The sequence below is a fragment of the Dryobates pubescens genome, chromosome 19, assembly GCF_014839835.1.
Source record: "Dryobates pubescens isolate bDryPub1 chromosome 19, bDryPub1.pri, whole genome shotgun sequence".
Taxonomy (NCBI): Eukaryota; Metazoa; Chordata; class Aves; order Piciformes; family Picidae; genus Dryobates; species Dryobates pubescens.
Window position 1 is genome coordinate 4,969,378 of NC_071630.1, and position 20,023 is coordinate 4,989,400.

At 43.3% G+C, this 20,023-nt stretch overlaps 1 protein-coding gene across 1 annotated transcript; it reads left to right on the forward strand.

Annotated features, from left to right (window-relative positions):
• The first annotated feature begins 2,073 nt into the window (after nt 1-2,073).
• On the forward strand, nt 2,074-18,143 carry NAE1 (NEDD8 activating enzyme E1 subunit 1). The gene is made up of 20 exons (XM_054169972.1): nt 2,074-2,152; nt 3,311-3,414; nt 3,515-3,575; nt 5,271-5,301; nt 5,990-6,061; nt 6,363-6,442; nt 7,703-7,812; nt 8,443-8,552; nt 9,094-9,156; nt 9,435-9,498; nt 10,689-10,780; nt 11,459-11,518; nt 11,601-11,734; nt 13,229-13,304; nt 13,602-13,641; nt 15,067-15,153; nt 16,199-16,291; nt 16,706-16,820; nt 16,896-16,945; nt 17,926-18,143. The coding sequence occupies exons 1-20, from the start codon at nt 2,097-2,099 to the stop codon at nt 18,033-18,035; spliced, it is 1,608 nt and encodes a 535-aa protein (XP_054025947.1). The 5' UTR covers nt 2,074-2,096; the 3' UTR covers nt 18,036-18,143.
• Nucleotides 18,144-20,023: the final 1,880 nt, after the last annotated feature.

Sequence of the window (20,023 nt, forward strand, 5' to 3'; positions counted from 1 at the left end):
TGAACGCTGCAAAGCAGTTGGGTGGCAGCAGCATTTGAAAAGTGACTTGTTGATTGACAGGAGAATTTTCAAATTTTTACATTCCAAAGCTTTTCTTTGCAAACACCCAAATGTGATGACTGCACGCTGAGATTCTCATGATTTCAGTGTAACTTCAAGAGCTGACAGTGGCAATTCTTCTCCCACTGCTAGACAGTGAGATACATGAGATTTCTCAGGGCAAGAATGGGGAATCTCTGGCTGGCGTCAGGGGGGTATAAAGGGTCCCAGTGCAAAGAAGGGATTGAGAAGAAAAGGACAGACAATTTTGCAAGAGGAAAAACTTGAATAAAATATGGGCCAAGAGGAAAGAAGGATTTATCTGGAATATTCTGGAGGTGTTTAAGACCGGGTTGGATGAGGCTTTGGGCAACCAAGTCTAGCTGAGAGGTGTCCCTGCCCATAGCAGGAAGGCGGAAGTAGATGATCTCTGTAGTCCCTTCCTATCTAAGCCATTCTATGATTCCTGGGAAAGGGGGGCAAATAAAGGAACTGAGTGCCTGGCTCTCTAGGAGTTTCCAAGCCTTCACATGCCATTTTTTATTATTCCTTGACTTTGACTTCTAGAGCTATACACATGGCTGCTTTACACCAGAAATGGGGACTGTATTTTGGAACTGAAATCATAATCCTTATCATTTATGGTTTGACCAGTTGAAACTGGGTATTGGTAGCAGACAGCAAGAACAGAACAAGGCAACTTCTGATTTCGATAAACAGAGCATTCCTGCAGATATTGCAACAACCACTGAAATTTGAAGAGAAGGAAGGATTTACTGTGACAGAGCTAACACAAAGCCTGAGGAAAATGAACTTTGGAGGAAATACTGTATATGGGAAGACAAAAACTATATTATATTACAAGGTCATCTACAAGGTATGAACCCCTAAACTGTAACTGCACTGTTGTATACTTCAGTCCAGCAGATTGCAAGGATAACAGAATAACAAATCAGCTGGAACGATGCACACAGTTTAGGACCTCTCCTATGTTGTTGAATCATTAGGTGAGAGATTTAAAGATAACACTGAACAGAACTAACGGCAATAACATACACCACTTCTGCACAATGTATCCAAACTCTTTTTTTTCTGAGTGCAGGTATCTGCAGGGCTCGACTTAGACTGCTGTAAAATGCATCAAAACTTCATAGCTGAAAGTGGGTTGAGAGATGAAGTCCACTTTTGGAACACAAATTCTGGGAATGGCATTGTATCATTAGAAGCATGTCCCTGGAGGAAAATGTATCCTGTGGTTTTGTGTTTGTGACTCCTCTCAGCTTCACTCTTCCCAAATATAACAAGGTCTGCCTTGTCAGCACAAGTTTTGCCTTCTGTTTTCCAATTGCCATCTCAATTGCTTGGGACACTGACAGCAACACTTCTCACATCCCAACTCCCTGTCAACACAAATGCTTTCATCTTTTACGCAAGACTGAAGCAACGCACTTGAGTCACAGCATGCTTGGGGGAGAGTGGCTGGAAATTGCCCAGCAGAAAAAGACCTGGAGGTGCTGGTTGACAGCCAGTTGAAGATTAGCCAGCAGTGTGCTCACGTGGCCAAGAAAACCAACAGCATCCTGGCGCAATCAGGAGTAGTGTGGCCAGCAGGAGCAGGGAAGTGATCGTGCCCCTTGACTGAGCACTTGCAAAACTGCACCTTGAATGCTGGGTTAAAGCTGCGCCTTCAATGCTGGGTTCAGGTTTGGGCCCCTCACTCCAAGAAGGGCATTTTGGGGCTGGAGTGTGTCCAGAGAAGGGCTACAAAGCTGGGGAAGGGTCTGGGTAACAGCGCTGGTGAGGAGCAGCCATGATTCTTTGACTCACAAAAGAATTATAGAATCATAAAGACTGGAAAAGACCTCTGCGATCATGGAGTCCAACCTTCAACCCAACCCCACCACGGCCATTAAACCATGTCCCCAAGTGCCATGGCCACACGCTTCCCGACCACTTCCAGGCATGGCCACTCCACCACCAGGCTCGGCCCCTCAGCGCCCCCCAGCGGCCCGGCGGCTCCGCGCATGCGCAGCGCCCGCGGCAGGGAGCGTGCGGCAATGGCGGAGCCGGGCCGGGCCAGCCTGAAGGAGCAGAGATACGACCGGCAGCTCAGGTAGCGCAGTGGGGCTGCTGCGGGCTGTCCGGGCTCCATGGTGCTGCCGCCGGCCTGGCCGAGCGGGGAACGGGTTGCCGCGGTGCCTGGCGCTGCTCCTAGCTGCAGGCCGGGCCAGAGCCGGCAGACCCTGGCAATCCCGCGGCTATCCCGCGGCTCCGGGTGCCCGTACCCGTGGCAGCCACCGGCCTCCTCCGCTGCCGCTTGTCAGGAGAGGCGCGGCGGCCGCTGCCTCGGCCTGGGGCTGCGCTGTGCCGCCAGGGCCGCTCGCCGCCCCGCTGAGCCCTCCGGGGGGCGGCAGCCGCCGGCCCCGGCCGCACAGGCCCTGCTCTGCGGGAGCCCGCTCCAAACCAGTCGCGCTGCTTGGGGTCAGCTTTGCCGAGCAGGAATGTGCTGGTACCGGGGAAAAAGGCTAAAAAGGCGGAAAAGGGTGAAGTTTAATGAGAGAGGCGCTGACGCTGGAGCCTGTCGCCTCTTGAATATGGCAAGGGGCTCATTTTCACATGCTTCATACGTTCGAAAGCCTTAGCAGCTGCTGTGCTTTGCTGGGGCTCTGCCTGACTCAGTTTTATGTAGCTGAAGAGCCAAATTCCTGCCCCCGTGTAACGGGGGGCGTTTGTGACCCACTATGGTCAAGTCCCGACTGCAGCCCGAGTATTATTTTCTGTGTGTCTTAAATTCCAAGCTCATCCAGGCAGGCTGCCATCTGCTTGTACATTGCAGAGCCTTGTATGATAATTATAAAATATGAAAGCAATCTGCATATCAACCATAAAATATAAAAATGTGTTGTCTCTAATAAAACTTACAAAAAAGAGAGCATCCAGTTTTGCTATGAAACTGTGAAAGGAGTGTTTTGACCCATGCCAACTTTTAGGCAATGAAATATGTTAGAACAGAAAGAGATGTGTGGTCCTACAGTGTAAAGATGGAGAAAATGAGATGTCAGTGAAATCGTGTTGCTCTTTAGGAAGCTTCAAGTTTGTCACAGTGATTTTCTTAAGGGAAACTGCTTTTGGATGATGCTATTTAGCCCCTTGCAGCAGTGAATGGGAAGTAGCATCCCAGCCTCCATCTGTGGTTAATTCTTCTCCTTTGTTTATATTGGCTTTGCAATAAAAATTACTGCATAATGTTTTGGTTTTCACCCCAATATAGGTTGTGGGGTGACCATGGACAAGAAGCTTTAGAATCTGCCCATGTTTGTGTGATAAATGCAACAGCGACAGGAACTGAAATACTGAAAAACTTGGTGCTGCCAGGTAAGTGGATCTCTCTCTCCTCTGTGTTTTCTTTGTAATGCACCTGGTCATTTCATAATGCCTGGATATTCACAGTCTTGGTTTTTTCCCTGCCTCCAAGGTATTGGTTCGTTTACAATCGTTGATGGGAATCGGGTCTCTGGAGAAGATGTTGGCCACAAGTAGGTTTATCACTTGTTTCTGATACAAATTGGGAGCCAACGGTTTCATAAGTAGTTTTGTCTCATCGCAGAATGGTTTGAGTTGGGTTGGACCTTTAAGATCATCCAGTTCCAACCCCCTGCCATCTCCCACCAGCCCAGGTTGCTCAAGGCCTCATCCAACTTAGCCTTGAACACTCCAGGGAGGGGTCATCCACAGCCTCCCTGGGCAACCTGTTTCAGTGTCTGCCCACCCTCACTGTCAAGAATTTCTTCCTCATCTCCAGTCTAAATCTTCCCTCCTGGTATCACTACAAACTATCACTCCTGTCACTGCTCATTGGCAGTACCTGTTCAGAAGGCCTATAAAATTCCTAAAAGCCTCTATGTTTCTCCAAATCTTTGGTGGTTTGGGATGTTCATGACGTACACATCATGTGTGATCACGTGGACATTAGCCTCTAATTTTCCATTGTTTTTTCAGTTGCTGGGTTTGTGTCATACAGGTCTGATTGCTTCCACTCAGTATAAAAACATGTGAAAATAAGTTGCTTGCCGTAATCTCCAGATAGGTAGTGCAAGAGGTGCAAGACTTGCATGATTAAATGTATTTCCCCTCATTTTAGTGAGGAAGGTAACTTCTCATGTGTTTATCATTGTGAAACTGTGACTGATGGCTCTTGAGTAGCTTGCAGAGCTTCGAGAGGCTGTGTGCAGCAGTGCAAAGGATAAGAAATTCTTTTACATATCCTATTAAAAAATACTACTAATTCCAAATGGTATTCTCTTATGGCAGACACCTACAAATATCTGTCTCCTCACAGGGGTTACTTGAAGGGGAAGGCTATTCCATTACATGAAGAAACAAGTACTAATGGCTCTTTAATTATCTAAGTGAAAAAGAATCTGCAGTGTGATCCTGACTTCTAGAGCAGTTGGCATGTCTTATTTTTCAGATTCAGTGCTCAAACATTGGAGAGTTTCCTTAAGAAAGTCATCAGGAGGGAAATATGAGAGGTGGGGAACAGAATAGCCGGTTTAAGAGTGAGTTTGGTTTGTTGTTGTACCAAGATAGGTTGAGGACTGACCTGTTGGAGGGCTATGGTTAGTAGGTTGAGAGAAGTTCTCCCCCTCTGCCCGGGTGCAGCTGCATCTGGAATATTGTATCCGGTTCTGGCGCCTCAGTTCAAGAAGGACCTCAGGGAACTGCTTGAAAAAGTCCAGCACAGAGCCACAAAGACGCTGAAGGCAGTGGAACATCTCCTGTGAGGACAGGCTGAGGGAACTGGAGCTCTTGAGCTTGGAGCTGAGGAGCCTGAGATGTGCAGGGCAGTGTCAGGAGGACAGAGCCAGGCTCTGCTCAGGGATGTCCAATGACAGGACAAGGGGCAGTGGGGGCAAGCTGGAGTAGAGGAGGTTCCATGGGAACAGAAGGAAAAACTTTTTCACTGTGAGTGTGCTGGAGCCCTGGAGCAGGCTTCCCAGAGAGGTTGTGGATCTGGAGACTTTCCAAACCCACCTGTATGTGGTCCTGTGTGACCCTAGGTGACCCTGCTCTGGGAGGGGGGTTGGACTGGATGGTCTTTGGAGGTCCCTTCCAACCCCTAACTTTCTGTGATTCTGGGAGAGTGAGCAACATTTGCACATGGAGCTTTAATGTTGTTTTTCTACAAAATAAAACTTCACCTGTAACTCTCTTTCTGGTTTGCTTTTCAGCTTCTTTCTACAAAAAAGCCATATTGGTCAGGTAAGCAGGTAACAGAGATGGTACCTTTGGTGTGTGGAAAGCATGGTGGTGTGGTTTTCACTGCAAACATGGACACATGAAAAACATGGAGTAAATACTCAAATGTAGCATGATGAGTAATACTAAAAACGTGTATTTATAGGTTTAAATCTTTTTATCCTGTGGCAAAATTCCCTTTGCTTACTTTTTTAGTTGCTCATAAGTGAGGAGATAAGCTCAATTCCAACACAACTGGAAAAAATTAATGGGATGTGGCTAAGAAAATCTTTGGAAGGCGAAAGTGGAAGAGAAATATGGTTGAAGGAGTAAAGCTAAGAGAGTGGTGGATGTGGGGAGAAAATAATCAGAGGATTTGTAAGTTTTGAGTACAAAATGCATAGGTTACTCCTGGAAATGAACAAATAGCTGTGATGTAATTCTTGGGTTTTAAATTGCATTGCTAAAAATCCTCTGGAACCAGTGCCTGCTGTCAAGGGATTGATATTTTCTTCAGATAAGCAAGGCCTGGAATAAGGATCTCTAGTTTATGGTGAAGTCTCCTTTTTGCCTCCTCCCATTTTGGTCTTTTCCCTCCCTTTCTGGTCTGCCTTTTCCCTCCCTTGTTTTTTTGTTTAGCATGTGCTGTGCTGATACTCTACCCAAATCACATCTCAAGAAGTTAAGGATTGTATTGGTTGTTTTGAAACAGAACCGTGCCCAGAGTGCCACTGAGCTCTTGCAGGAATTGAACAGTGATGTTTCTGGAAACTTTGTTGAAGAGGTTTGTATTCCTTGATTAGTTGTGGTGCTTCTTATTGAAGAGTGTGACAAAAGTGTGACATGATAGCTCTGTGTTGCCTTTGTGACATTGCAGGTAAGTAGCTTCATGAGAGAACAGCACTTGAGGGAGAAGTTATTTGCAGAAAGTCAATCCATGTATTTTTAGCATTATTTTATAACTTCATCATCATTTTCTAGCTTTCACTTAGCACTTTACATTGGATGTTGAACAGGCTTGCTGTGTATTCAGACATTTTCAGCATTTCCTGACATTTGAATTTTGTTTTTTCTTTGCTGTTTAGAGTCCAGAACAACTTCTGGACAACGACCCTTCGTTTTTCAACCGGTTTAACTTAGTGGTTGCAACGCAGCTACCAGAGAGGTAAAGAATCTTCTCAAGTTGTTTGGTTTCAGTTGTAAGAGCAGGTCTCAGCTTCAGGCATATTCTTGCAGGAAAATGCCTGGACAGGAGAACTCTGGCGTTGTGAGGGAAGGCAGGAACGACTGCATTTTCCCATGGCCTTTTTTATGTCAGTGCATCATTTCAAATCTCTCAGGCCCATGCCTGACTCCCAGGTGCTGTCTCCAGGTGTATTTGTCTGTGTCAGATACTCTTTTTTTTGTCCTGACAGTTGTTTCTGGTCCAAAATTTCTGTAACAAGTTTTGTTCATTTGCAAACCCTTAACAGATAAAAAGATCTGTGATACCTTCAGATTTTTGCAGGTGCATTTTATCCTTTGTATTTTAGCCATGTGTATCATTCTATTGCCCATATTAAGTTTCTCAAGACCAGAAGTATCACAGTATCACCAAGGTTGGAAGAGACGTCAAAGTTCATCAAGTCCAACCTGTCACCACAGACCTCATGACTAGACCATGGCACCAAGTGCCATGTCTAATCCCCTCTTGAACACCTCCAGGGATGGTGACTCCCCCACCTCCCTGGGCAGCCCATTCCAATGATGAATGACTCTCTCAGTGAAGAACTTTCTCCTCACCTCGAGCCTAAACTTCCCCTGGCACAGCTTGAGACTGTGTCCTCTTGTTCTGGTGCTGGTTGCTTGAGAGAAGAGACCAGCTCCCTCCTGGCTACAACCCCCCTTCAGGTAGTTGTAGACAGCCAATAAGGTCTCCCCTGAGTCTCCTCTTCTCCAGGCGAAACAATCCCAGCTCCTTCAGCCTCTCCTCACAGGGCTGTGCTCAAGGCCTCTCCCCAGCCTCATTGCCGTTCTCTGGACACATTCAAGTGTCTCACTGTCCTTCTTAAACTGAGGGGCCTGTTTCATTATTTAGTGACCTAATAATTATTTTTTCTAATCTTTCCCTGTTGAGAGGCTGTTTGCATGCAGTTGTGTTCCTTCTCAACTCACTGAAGTTTGTTGTTTAAATGATCTTTGCAGCATGTGGGTGGGCAGAGTTAAATTCTAAGTGAACTAGTGGATAAATTATTTTCTTACCTAGTATAAACTCACATATAAAATGAATCACTTTATGTGCTTAGAGTCATGACAACGCCAGAATTTTCTCTAGTGCAAACTCTCACTGGTGAACACTTCTTTCAAAAGTGACTTGCACAAGAGTTAACTTTAACCATTGTCCTCTTGTACAGCTGAAAGAAAATAAACAACTGTTTTGTTACAGTACATTGCTGCGCCTGGCTGAGCTGCTCTGGAATTCTAACATCCCTCTGCTGGTCTGCAGGACGTATGGACTGGTTGGGTACATGAGAGTTGTTATTAAAGAACATACAGGTTAGAGGGGGTTCTGAGACTTTTCCCCTCCCCTTTCCTCCTTTCCTCTTCAATATTAAGATGAATATGTAATATTCTATTATTTCAGTAGAATCATAAAAAGGTTAGGAAAGTCCTCCAAGATACGGAGTCCAACCATTAACCTAACACTGCCAAGTTCACCACAAAAACATGTTCCTAAGCACCACATCATCACTTCCCTGAGCAGCCTGTTCCAACCTTGAAACACTCTTCAAGTGATTTTGTTGAGTCTTAGATATTTTGCTCTTCATCACCAGGAGCATTCCTCAAAGAATGGAGGAAGCTGTCCAGAGAGGTGTTGGAGTCTCTGTAGATTTTCAAGGCCCACCCAGAGGTGTTCCTTTGTGATCTGCTTTAGGTGATCCTACTCTGGTAGGAGGAGGTTGGACTCCATGATCTCCAGAGGTGATTTCCAACCCCTACCATTCTGGAAATGCATAGAAATTATGGACTGCAACAAATGGTAAAATTGGAGATTATTCTGACATTCAAGTTAACTTACACAAAGCACTTCTTTAGAGAAACAAGCAGTTAATTAAGCAGGTGCTGCCCTGCCTTTGATGTACAGCTGTATTTCGAAGGCTGGACATTGTGAAATTATTTTCACAGTGGTTGAATCTCATCCTGACAATACATTGGAAGATCTGAGGCTGGACAAACCATTTCCAGAGCTGAGGGAGCACATTCAGTCTTATGACTTGGATCATATGGACAAAAAGGTTGGTATGTGGTTTGTGCTGGGTACTCTTAAGACAGATACACAGAACAGGGATTCTGTGAAAATGACTCTTGGCAGATGACTTTTTTTGGTGCTGAGACTCAGCTGAGCAGAGGCACTGTGGAGTCAGTCACGAGATACTATTCTGGGCCTCCGTTCCAAATGGTGCAGCCTGTATTTAAACCTTAAGCAGGTGGGAGGGTCCTGGGAAGTAAGGAATATTCTTGGACAGCTTGATCTTTTGTAAGCTTGATTTTCCTTTCTCCCCTCTCTTTATGATTTCCTACTGCTCTGGAGCTTTGCAGGCTGGTTGGTTGTGCCTAATAGAAGTTCCACTCCAGAAAAACAGTAGAGATCTTGGCTCAGCCACCCTGCCTTTAAATCAAGCAATAACATTTAACAGTGTGGTTTATACTGGTTAAAGAATGTTAGTTCTGAATCAGAATCTGTGTTTTTACAATACTGGAAGGGATATTAGGAGCTTACATTTAAGATAAGCTTTTCATTTGTCTCCTGTTTTTATCTTTGTTGTTCCATTGCAGGACCACAGCCACACTCCCTGGATTGTGATTGTAGCCAAGTATCTAACAAAATGGCTTAATGAGGTATATTGCAAACCAGGCTAAGTTATTGATGGACTATTATTGTGCTTTTTATTATTACTTTAGATATGTCTTTTCTAAACTAGATTACCTTAGCAATGTGTAATAAATAACCCAAGATGGAATTACTAAAAAAAAAACAACAAAAATACCAAAACAAACAAATAGAAATACAAGTGAAGGAATGTGAACAGTGGCAAACTAGAGCTCAGCAGTCTGAACACAGTGAGGCCAGTAGTAACTATTTTAAAGACTGAATGCTTTTGTGTTTTTCAATTCAGAAAAGTGATCAATTGCCTAAGAGTTACAAAGAAAAAGAAGCCTTCAGACAGCTGATTCGGCAAGGTAATGTATTCCATACTGCACAAATACAGAAGGCAGGATCTGAGAAATAGTCACAAGTTCTCTCAGGGCTGATTTATGAAAAACTGCTGGCACATACACTGTGATTTTTCTGCTAAATAATTGGTTTATGTAGGTGTATCTTTAAATCCCAGATCTGCTTATAAGTGCAGCTTGGCAGTGTTTCATAGGGTGCTGTTTAAGATCAAGAGTATGTTTTGATTTGGGTGGGAGAAGAGGCCTTAAGAGAAAGCCTTGTAGAAATTGTTGACATTTAACATGGAAAATGTGACAAAGAGGAAAGCAAAGGGCTTTTGACACTGAAATTATTGTTAATAGCAAGTGTTTGGTTGGTCAGCTGACCCAGAAAATGGCTGGTAATCCCTGCAGCTCTAAATATCTAGCCCAGGGAGGGAGAAGGATTGTGCAGTTGCTGTTTCAATCTAACACCTCTTGCAGGTGCTAAAATGAAAGAAATGTTTTTAAGATCTAGAAATACATTCTCTTAAATGATTGGAGCTTTTATTCAGTGTGTCCTCATGTGAAACTGGCCTGTGTGCAAATTGCTGCATGGTTCTGTCATCCTCATCCCCAGGTTGGCCAAGGGAAGTGATCTGGTCTGTGGCAATTATAAGTACCTTTGGTTAAATTAGTTTTTCAGTGGATTCCATTTTTTGGTCTGCCTTGCTGTATGGGATCATAAGTGTTTGACAGAATAACCCAGCATAACATGGGAAAGAGACTCAAATTGCCTTTTCACCACCATCTACGTTAATCTAGTGCCTATCACAGAATCACTGAATGGGTTGGGTTGGAAGGCATCTTAAAGCTCATCTGGTTCCAGCCCTCTGCCATGGGCAGGGGCACCTACCACTAGCCCAGGTTGCTCAAGGCCTCATCCAGCCTGGCCTTGAGCACCTCCAGGGAGGGGGCACCCACAGCCTCCCTGGGTAGCTTAACTCTTTCTCACAGAAATTAACTGGTGTCTGTGATTAGTAACTTCTGTTTAACATCACAGAAAAATTCATGGTGTGCAGAATGTAGTTAGATTTGTCAGTACACCTTGTTGCTAATTCATATTTGTATGCCATGAACACATCCAAAAGCAGTCTGCTCTGTCAGCAAGACCTGGAAGATCTGTAATTTGGGGGACTGCGTGTGTTTGATTGTGTTGGGGTTTTTTCTTCAATAAGGTATCTTGAAGAATGAAAATGGGACCCCTGAGGATGAGGAAAACTTTGAAGAAGCTATAAAAAATGTGAACACAGCGTTAAATACCACAGAGGTAAAATAAACATTTCACAGAATGTCAGAGGTAGGAAGGGACCTTGAAAGATCATCCAGTCCAACCTTCCTGCCAGAGCAGAATCACCTAGAGCAGGTCACACAGGAACACATCCAGGCAGGTTTGGAACGTTTCCAGGAGAGAGACTCCACAACCTCTTTGGGCAACCTGCTCCAAGACTCCAGCACCCTCACACTGGAGAATTTTTTCCTTATGTTCATGTGGCACCTCCTCTGCTCCAGCTTGCAGTTAAGGAGTCAAAACAGTCTCACTTTTGCAACCTCTCTTCATTGCTCTGGCATTTTTGCTGCTCTCCCTGCTGCAGGCAGGGTGGGCAGCTGGGGTTGATAGTAACTTTTGCTGATGCTGCTACCAGTTTTTTGTGAATCTTCCCCTGTAGAAGATGAGAGTAAGATGAGGTTTTGGTTTTGGCACATCTTAATGAGCAATATTGATGAGCAATATATGCCATCTTGATGAGCTATTGATGAGCAATATATACCATCCTCTCAGGCAGTGCTGCTATTTGAAAGACATCTGAGGAGCACTGACTGAGAGATTCAGAAACTCTTGGTATGAAACTCTCTGATCTCTTAGGAGTTGGCTCACCTGTGTAAGGAGGTAATTCAAGAAATCAAAAGGTAAATACAAACCTATTTTTTATTGTTTTTTTCATAGATTCCAAGATGCATTGAAGAGATTTTTAATGATGATTGCTGCATGAATCTCACAGAGCAGGTAATGTGTGACTAAGGATAAGACTAATGCAGAAAAAGCATCACAAATAACATTTGTCTACATGACTCTTGTGCATTTACAGTCTCCCTCCTTCTGGATTTTGGCTCGAGCTGTAAAGGAATTTGTGGCAAATGAGGGGCAAGGAAGCTTGCCTGTCCGAGGCACCATTCCTGATATGATAGCAGATTCCAGTAAATTTATCAAATTGCAAAATGTGTAAGTGACCTTTTTGGTTTTTAATAGTTACTAACAGCAGTAAAAGGTGATGGTCTCAGACGTCAGGAATTGCATCAGTTCCTCTATTAAAAATAACTGTCTGCTGTAGCAGGCTGAGGAGGGGTGTGGGAAGCATTGCAGCCTGGGGCTAGCTGCTCACCCTGCAGATGCTATCTGCTTTTTGGAGCCAGGGCCTAAGCCTTCATGGCATCCCATGGCATCCTTAAGGTAGCAAGTGATTCCTTTTCTTAGTTTCAGATCTAGTGAAGACTTTCCTGTAGACAGTAGATCCCATGGCCCAGCTCCTGCTGTCCAAAGCAAACTTTTGCTTAAACCAGAGCCCTGGTTGTTTTCCTTCAATGTTTATGTCAACCTGGTTACAGAAATTCCAGTTTCCTAGATATTTAATTCTAAAAACATAATTCTAATTAATTAATGCATTTTGAAGGGCTTCCTTGGTAGGAGTTTTGGTAGGATTCCAAACAGCATCAGTGTGGCTCAAGGTGGTAGGAGAGTCATCTTGAACCCCACAGGTTGGACTCAATGATCTTTGAGGTCTCTTCCAACCTTGGTGATACTGTAATACTGTGAACTTGATGTTTCTGTGCATCCTGGACACCACAGTGTTACCACCTGTGTGGTTGATTGCGTCCTCCTTTTTCCTTTAGTCTTTCATATGAAGCCTAATATTCCATGATTCTATGATTCTGTGAAGCAGCATCTTGCAGAAGACTCTCTTAAATTTGCTGTCTGTGCAATTGCACTGTTGAATTGTTCAATCAGGAAAATACTGTTTCTACTAGATTTGTTTCTCCATAGGTTCTGAAGCACAACCTCTGCTAGAAAAAGGGCCTTAATGATGTTTACCAGTCAAAATAAAACCTGTAATTTTAGAGGTGCATCCCTCAGAATGGTGGCAAATAGCACTAGAAAGATGGATATAAAACTACAGATCTGTTATAGGTCTAAAAGAATTGGTTGCTCCATGGAAGTTACTCTGTGTAGTGACAGTAAAGCCAAGAACTTGTATCATTATTTATGTATCATTATTCTTAATTCCAGTAAGTGTTACAGGGTTTTAATTCACAGCTAAAACAGTTACCAAAAACGAGCTCGTAAAGGGGGCTCTATTAAATATTGTGTCTCTGAGATGTTTGCCTTGTCATGGGTCTTAACAAACTGATGTGCTATGGCTGCAAATACTAAAATACAGGAATCAGTGGAATACTGGGAGCTCAATGAAGGACATGTAGCTGCAGTTCTGAAACTACTTCATGTTCTTTCTCAGTGTTTGTAGTAACGTTTGCTTTAGTTGTGATGGGTTTCTAAGCCACACGCTTAGTGAACAGCTCAGCCATGCCCAGCAGGCACACAGGGAGGTAATCAGGGTATTCATTTGGCTTGTATTTAGTCTTTAAACCAAAAAGAAATGGTTCTCACTGTGGAGTTGATGGCTGTGTGCTGTAATTATGAAGACTTGTTTCTTGTGATCAGATACCGTGAGAAAGCGAAGAAGGATATTGCTGCTGTGGGGAACCATGCTGCCAAGCTGTTACAGTCCCTGGGCAAGGTAATTACAGCTGTTTGGCCAGTCTGATGGGAGAGAAATATTTTTACCCTGATGTTCTGTACAGAAATAGATCAGAGGAGACATAATGAAAAGGGAACTCTTAATTACCTCATTCTCTTCAAAAGGCTTAGATAAGTCTAATGGAATTTACCATCTGTGGTCTGTTTTATCTGTCACTTTTGGTTGGTTCGTATCACAGGGATGTATTAGGTACAATTGAAGATTTTTTAACAAGAACATCTTAATTTAAATATAAATGCTCTGGTATTACATGAATGAGTATATTCTCTCTTTTAGGCACCAGAATCTATTTCAGAGAGAGAATTAAAATTGCTTTGTGAGTATGCCTGGATTTTATTGCTGTGTTTATGCAATGATCAAATCATAATGCACTCTTGCATGAGAATGTAGCTATTCATCAGTAACTCAGTCTCTGAGTGTTCCAAATAACTGCTTAGCATTTGCATCCCTCATCTTCAGTGGAAGTAACAGATGTTCAGCATCTCTCAATAATGAGTCTATAAAGGGTGGCTTTTAAAAGATATATTTTTTTCAATCCAAACAACAGGTAGCTGATGTCCTCTACTTTCTGTGATTAGCATTTAATCACTCTTGCCCATTCTGTGATACTGACTTCAGACTGCAGGCTCTGTAAACTTCTGGTAGTCTGGCAAGGTAAAACAGTGATGCAGTGAGTAGTATTGTTGATGGCATTTGAGGATATGTCTGTTCTGGATGTGTACACATGTCCTTACAGCAGCCTGCCAAAGCCTCCCTGCAGCTGGAAGAGTTTGCTGCAAGCACTTAGCCAAGAGCATGTGGACCCTGTGTCCATACATCCTGTGCTGGGAGCTTTGAAAACTTCACAGTCCCTCAGTTTAGAGCACTAGGCAGCAGCTGCACATTGGGTCATTTCATAGCAGTGATACTGGAGAAGGACCTTTTCCTACTCTCAGCTGTACTGTTAGGGTATGAATTGAGAATCTGTGAGACAGCAGCAGATGAAAAGAGCCCATGTTGCAGCAGGGGAGAGGACCACGTGAAGTTGGTGGCTGTGATTGCTGAATTGCTATAGAAGAGCTACACATACCATGAGCTGTGACATTACTGTGACAGAGAAGCATGGAATTGTTTGGATGGAAAAGCCCTCCAAGATAAAGTCCAACCATCAACCCAACACCACTATGGCCATTAAACCGTGTCCCCAGGTGCCATGGCCACAGATTTCTTGAACACCTCCAGGGATGGTGACTCCACCACCTCCCTGGGCAGCCTGTTCCAACCTCTGACTACTTTGCAGCAAAGAAATTTTTCCTAACATCCAACCTAAACGTTGCCTGGCACAATTTCAGGCCATTTCCTCATTCTATCACCTGATAGTAGGGAGAAGAGACCAACCCCACCCTGGCTCCAGCCTGCTTTCAGGGAGTTGTAGACAGCAGTGAGGTCTCCCCTCAGCCTCTTCTTTGCCAGACTACATAGACCCAGTTCCCTCAGCCACTCCTCACAAGGCATGTTTAGATTCTAGAAGTAAACAAGCAGAGAGTATTTCACTAAAATATTTCTGATCATAGCCCTAGATGTCATTTAATAGATTTTATTACTGCACGCTACCAGAAGAAATAGAGAAGTGTTAAATGAAGTGATGCTAAGTTTTATTAAGTTTTCATGTTACCACATGAGAGATGCAGACTTACAGAGTTTTAGCAGGTGGGGAGGCATTCATGGGGGTAATTCTGTCCTTTCTGCTCACTCTGCTTAGGCAGCAACTCAGCTTTTCTCCGAGTAGTACGATGTAGGTCTCTGTCAGAAGAATATGGTTTAAACACGTTTAACAAGGATGAAATCAGTGAGTACTCCTTTTTGGCACATTCCTCAGTTGTATCTTAAACTTGAGATGGTTTTTGAGATCAAAAAGAATCTGTCTGTTACATGTTCTGTTTCATTCTGCACCCCTGTGATTTGGCATCAGCTAGAAATATGGGGGATTTAAGTTTAGAATGTTGAGTTCAGTTTGCCTTTGAAAGTTCAAAAATGGCCTTACAGATTGATGCATGCTTCAGGTTGTTTGGTTGTTTTTTTTTTCTTGAAGGTTTTATTTTTGATAGCACATGAATAAAACATTGTTTTCTTCAGACTTCTGTTTTCTGTGCTTCAGTTATTTCTGGCAGAGCTGGAAAGGTGCTTTCACCTGACCAAAGATATGAGAATAATTGCCTTGGCCCCTCTCCTTGTATCTTTTCAGTACATGAACTAGCAAATTATTTCCTTAATATTACATTTTATTTTTTAAGCCTGGATAAATTTTAAAAAAACTATGGAAATAATCTTTTATCAAAGTTTGTTTAAGCTTATACAAGTCCTTCAAATGGTTTGGGCAAAATGTATATTCCCAATGTGTGCGTTCTGTCTATACATACACTTTGTAATAGTTATAATTTAAGTGAAAGCTTCTGGAATTAGATGTCATTATGTAATGAGATTTAAGTAGTAGTTAGTGTATAGAAAGACTACTGAGCTGTATGTCAAGGAATTGAAGACCTGTTCCATAATTGCAGTTAAATGTGTGGAGCAGGCCTTTCAATCCACAGCATTATAGGTAAGGATTATCTCATTTAATGTTACAGTAGCTGTCAGAGTTGAAATGTATCTTCAGTGAACAGCTGATGTGGAACATGTACAATATGGCTTTGTCATACCCTCTGGAGGCAAAACTCTTGTCTGACAGTTGACTCACTGACATTCTCAGCAGCAGATTGTTTTCATGAAGAGCTCGTTTTTACTACAGGACTTACAGTTTTAAGCATGAGGAAAACACTTGATTTCAAGTAATTCAAAGCCTTCCTTTTCCAGTGTCACTTGTACCAGCTAACCAGTTCTCTTGCTGTTTTCAGTTTCCCATATGGATAACCCAGACAGTGAAGTAGTGCTGTACTTGATGCTGCGGGCTGTAGATAGGTTTTATAAGCAGCATGGTAGATACCCAGGTATGTTAATACCACAGTTACTGCATACTTCTTTTGATGATGTTAAGATGCAAGCTAATTTAATATTACTTCTAAACTACAAGTAGAGCATTACTTGTGGTTTCATTTCCATACTAATACAACTTTAAGAAGATGAAAGTTCCTGAGAATTTTTTTCTCTTCAGGAACTTAAAAGAATTTATCTGAATTGATACCACCAAGATGACTTGCATGGGTTATGAACCAGCTCAGCTCTGCACTGATTGGTCATAATCAAGAGTAGCATCAAGAGAATATCAAATTATTAGTAGTCTAGTATTAGTTTACCCATTGGCTTAGAAACTTTTCAGTAAAATAAAATACTTAAGCTGCCATTTCAACCCATGAGATTCGAATGTGGCATTACTGCTCTGTGACAAAACACTTCCTTTCCAGGTGTCTACAACTACCAGGTAGAAGATGACATTGGAAAACTGAAGTCATGCCTTACTGGTCTCTTACAAGAATATGGCTTGTCTGTGGTGGTGAAAGATGACTATGTTCATGAGTTGTAAGTATTTGTCTTCAGTGACACTTTGCCAGTAAAACTGAATTGAAAATACTGATTTTTCACTTTCCTGTCCAGTTGTCGCTACGGAGCTGCTGAGCCACATTCTATTGCTGCCTTCATGGGAGGTAAGAAAATCACTGCGTTTCCAAAGTCCCCACAAACCAACCAACCTGCTCTACTTCATGCTGGAATCGAATCTCCATTGCCTTAATTACTTTGTGTTGTTAGGGCAGAGACTGTAAACACAGACTGTGATTCTCCAGATGTGACCTCCTATGGTATATAGAAAAAGTGGATACAGCAAGGGTTTACAAGGCAGTAAAAGCAACCAATCAAAAAAATAACCTCAGTAGATCAACTTTCATAGCTTAAACGTGTGTTTAGAAATAAAATATTTGATGAAAGGGGCTTTGAGCTCTTAAAAATGAAAGTAGTAATGCAGTAATATTAACATCTTCCTTTAACACAAAGCACTTCAGTATTTATTAAATAGAAACAGCCTTGACTGCTTAGCTTAATTCACCTTAAGGCCATTATCAAAACTAAGTATGTCTTACTGGATGCTCAAAACTGATACCTCTGTTACCTTCTCAGTTTGGCTCAATGAGGTGCTGAAGATAATTATATATTAAATAACCTGTGGATGTAGGCTTTTCTTTCTGATCAAGTAAAATGTGGCACATTGAGTGCTTTAGAAAAATGCCTTCAGGTAAGTTCTGAAGAAATTACAGAATATTTTCTACTAGAGAACACAAAGGGATCAGAGTGAAGCAACCCTTTCATTTAGTGTACATTTTAACAGGCTTTTTTAATTTAACTTCTCAGTTTTATTTTAAGGGGTCACTTCTGGCATGGGGCTGTCTGCTCACACACTGTGTGTATACAGAGAGAGAAAGTACATACAGCAGAGTGTATGTAAAGCTAGCTTTTGAAGTAGCAGCTTTTTGACCCTCTTTTCTACTGAAAAGTACTGAAAAGCATTTTTCCTCCTAGGAGTTGTAGCAAATGCTTCTAAAATAATTGTAGTGAGTTGTAGATAAATAACAGGTTTTTACTAGGTTTTAAAATATGACCTGCTAAATACCTTCTGTTCTGTGTTTTCCAGGAGCTGCTGCACAGGAGGTTATCAAAGTCATTACAGGGCAGTTTGTCATTTTTAATAACACCTATATTTACAATGGAATGTCACAGACTTCAGCAACTTTCCAGCTGTAGGGTAATGATCTTGCATTTGTTGCCACCAGGCACTGCTGCATCCTGTAAATAATGTGGTGTTCTGCAGCTGACAGGACTCTTATGTATTACCTGCAGATTAAAGTTCCTTTATTTGTAACAATTTTATCTTGTTTGTTTTCTTTTCTTTTTCTTTTTTTTTTTTTTTTTTAAAAACTCAATTCCCTGAGGACAAATAAAAATCATACCAAATCCAGAAGTATTTATTTTTTTAAAATCTAGAATTTTCTGATTCAGCTTTGAAAGAAAAGCAGCAGCCTAAGTTGCATTGGCGGTTGAACTAGATGATCTTTAAGGTCCCTTCCAACCCAAATCATTCTGTGAATCTAAAAATCAAGTCCAACCTTCTCACCAACACCTGGCCAGCAGTGCATTTACAAACAGACTGGTTTGCAGCTCTGCAGCTTAAGGGGGGAAGGACTTTGAAAAGGTTGAAAGAAGACAACCATGATGGTATGAGGATCTAACAAGAGCTAGGGAAACCTGTAGTGCTGTTTGAATTCAAGGACTGCCTTGAGTGAGGAGCCACTGAAGAAACTGGGATTGTGTATTCTGGAGGAGGCTGAGGGGAGATCTCATTGCTCTTTACAACACCCTGAAAGGAGGTTGGAGTGAGGTGGGGGTCAGTTTTTGCTCTCTAGTATCAGGTGATAAAAGAAATGGCCTGAAATTGTGCCAGGGAGGTTTAGGTTGGATGTTAGGAAAAAAGCGATTTGCTGCAAGAGTTGTCAGAGATTGGAAGAGGCTGTCTAGGGAGGTGGTGGAGTCACCATCCCTGGAGGTGAGAAATGTGAGGATGTGGCATTTGGGGATGTAGTTTAATGGCCATGGTGGTGTTGGGTGGATGGTTGGACTGGGTGATCTTGGAGATCTTTTCTAACTAAACAATTACATGGTTCTGTGATACTAGGGAAAGAGCTTGTGTGCCAATTAACTCCATTCTTTCATCTGTGTTCATTTAGTAAAGGGTTCTTTTTCCTGCACTCTTCATGTGTGGAAAAGGTGAAGCAATGGCAAACAGTGAAAAGCATGGAAATGCAGGGCTGTATCGAAAGCCAAGCGATTTCCCCCTGGCCGTGATGTAGAGCCAGGCCAAGGCTCGGGTGTCCTGGCGCCGAGGCGAGCAGGGCCCGGCGCTGCCTCCCTGCCTTGACGCAGCGGCTCCTAAGGGGGCCGCGCGCCGCGGCGGGGCGGGAAGGGCAGGCCAGGGCGCGGCGCGCGGCTGAGGGCAGCGGGGCCGCATCCTGCTGCCTCAGGGCCTGGCACCGCCACCGCCGGACAGCCTCCTGCTGCTTCGGGCCCGGTACCGCTACCGCGGCGCTGCCTCCTGCCTCAGACTCGGGCAGGGCCAGGGACAGGTACCGCGGAGCAGCCTCCTGCAGCCTCAGCCCCGGGGCCGCCTTTGTGGCTAAGCAGAACCCGCTGCCAGATCGACAGGTAGCTAATCCGTGCCCTGTTTCCCATCCTCTCAATATTCCCCTCCCAAGAGCTGGCAGAAGAATGCTTTTGTTGGTTTATCTGCTGTCCTTTAACAAACAACCAACCAACTCTTATATGTTCTTTTTGTATTCGGGATGATCTGGAGTTAAGATTGTTACTTCAAAGTCCAACTCTGATAATGAGCTATAGATCATACATGGCTCATTTGAGAGGGAGAAGGGACGGGATGAGTGATGAAACAGCACCGGGAGACTTGAAAGGCCTGTTACAATGTTTATCAAAAGCTAAGGGACGAATTTTCAGCTGGTGGTGTGAATTCTGATGTCAAGAGCACACCAACAGTCTGGACTCATGTATGGTTTCAAGGAGAACCATCCCCAGGACTGGCTGTTTCTATCCTGCATTGGCTGTGTGGGGCCAAGTGGCAGCTCAGGCCTTGGCTGCCTGGGGACCAGCAGCCTCCATGTGATTTCCCTACCCTGCTGTCTGCTTTAATTTCAATGCTGCTGAATAAATAAACCTGTACCTTT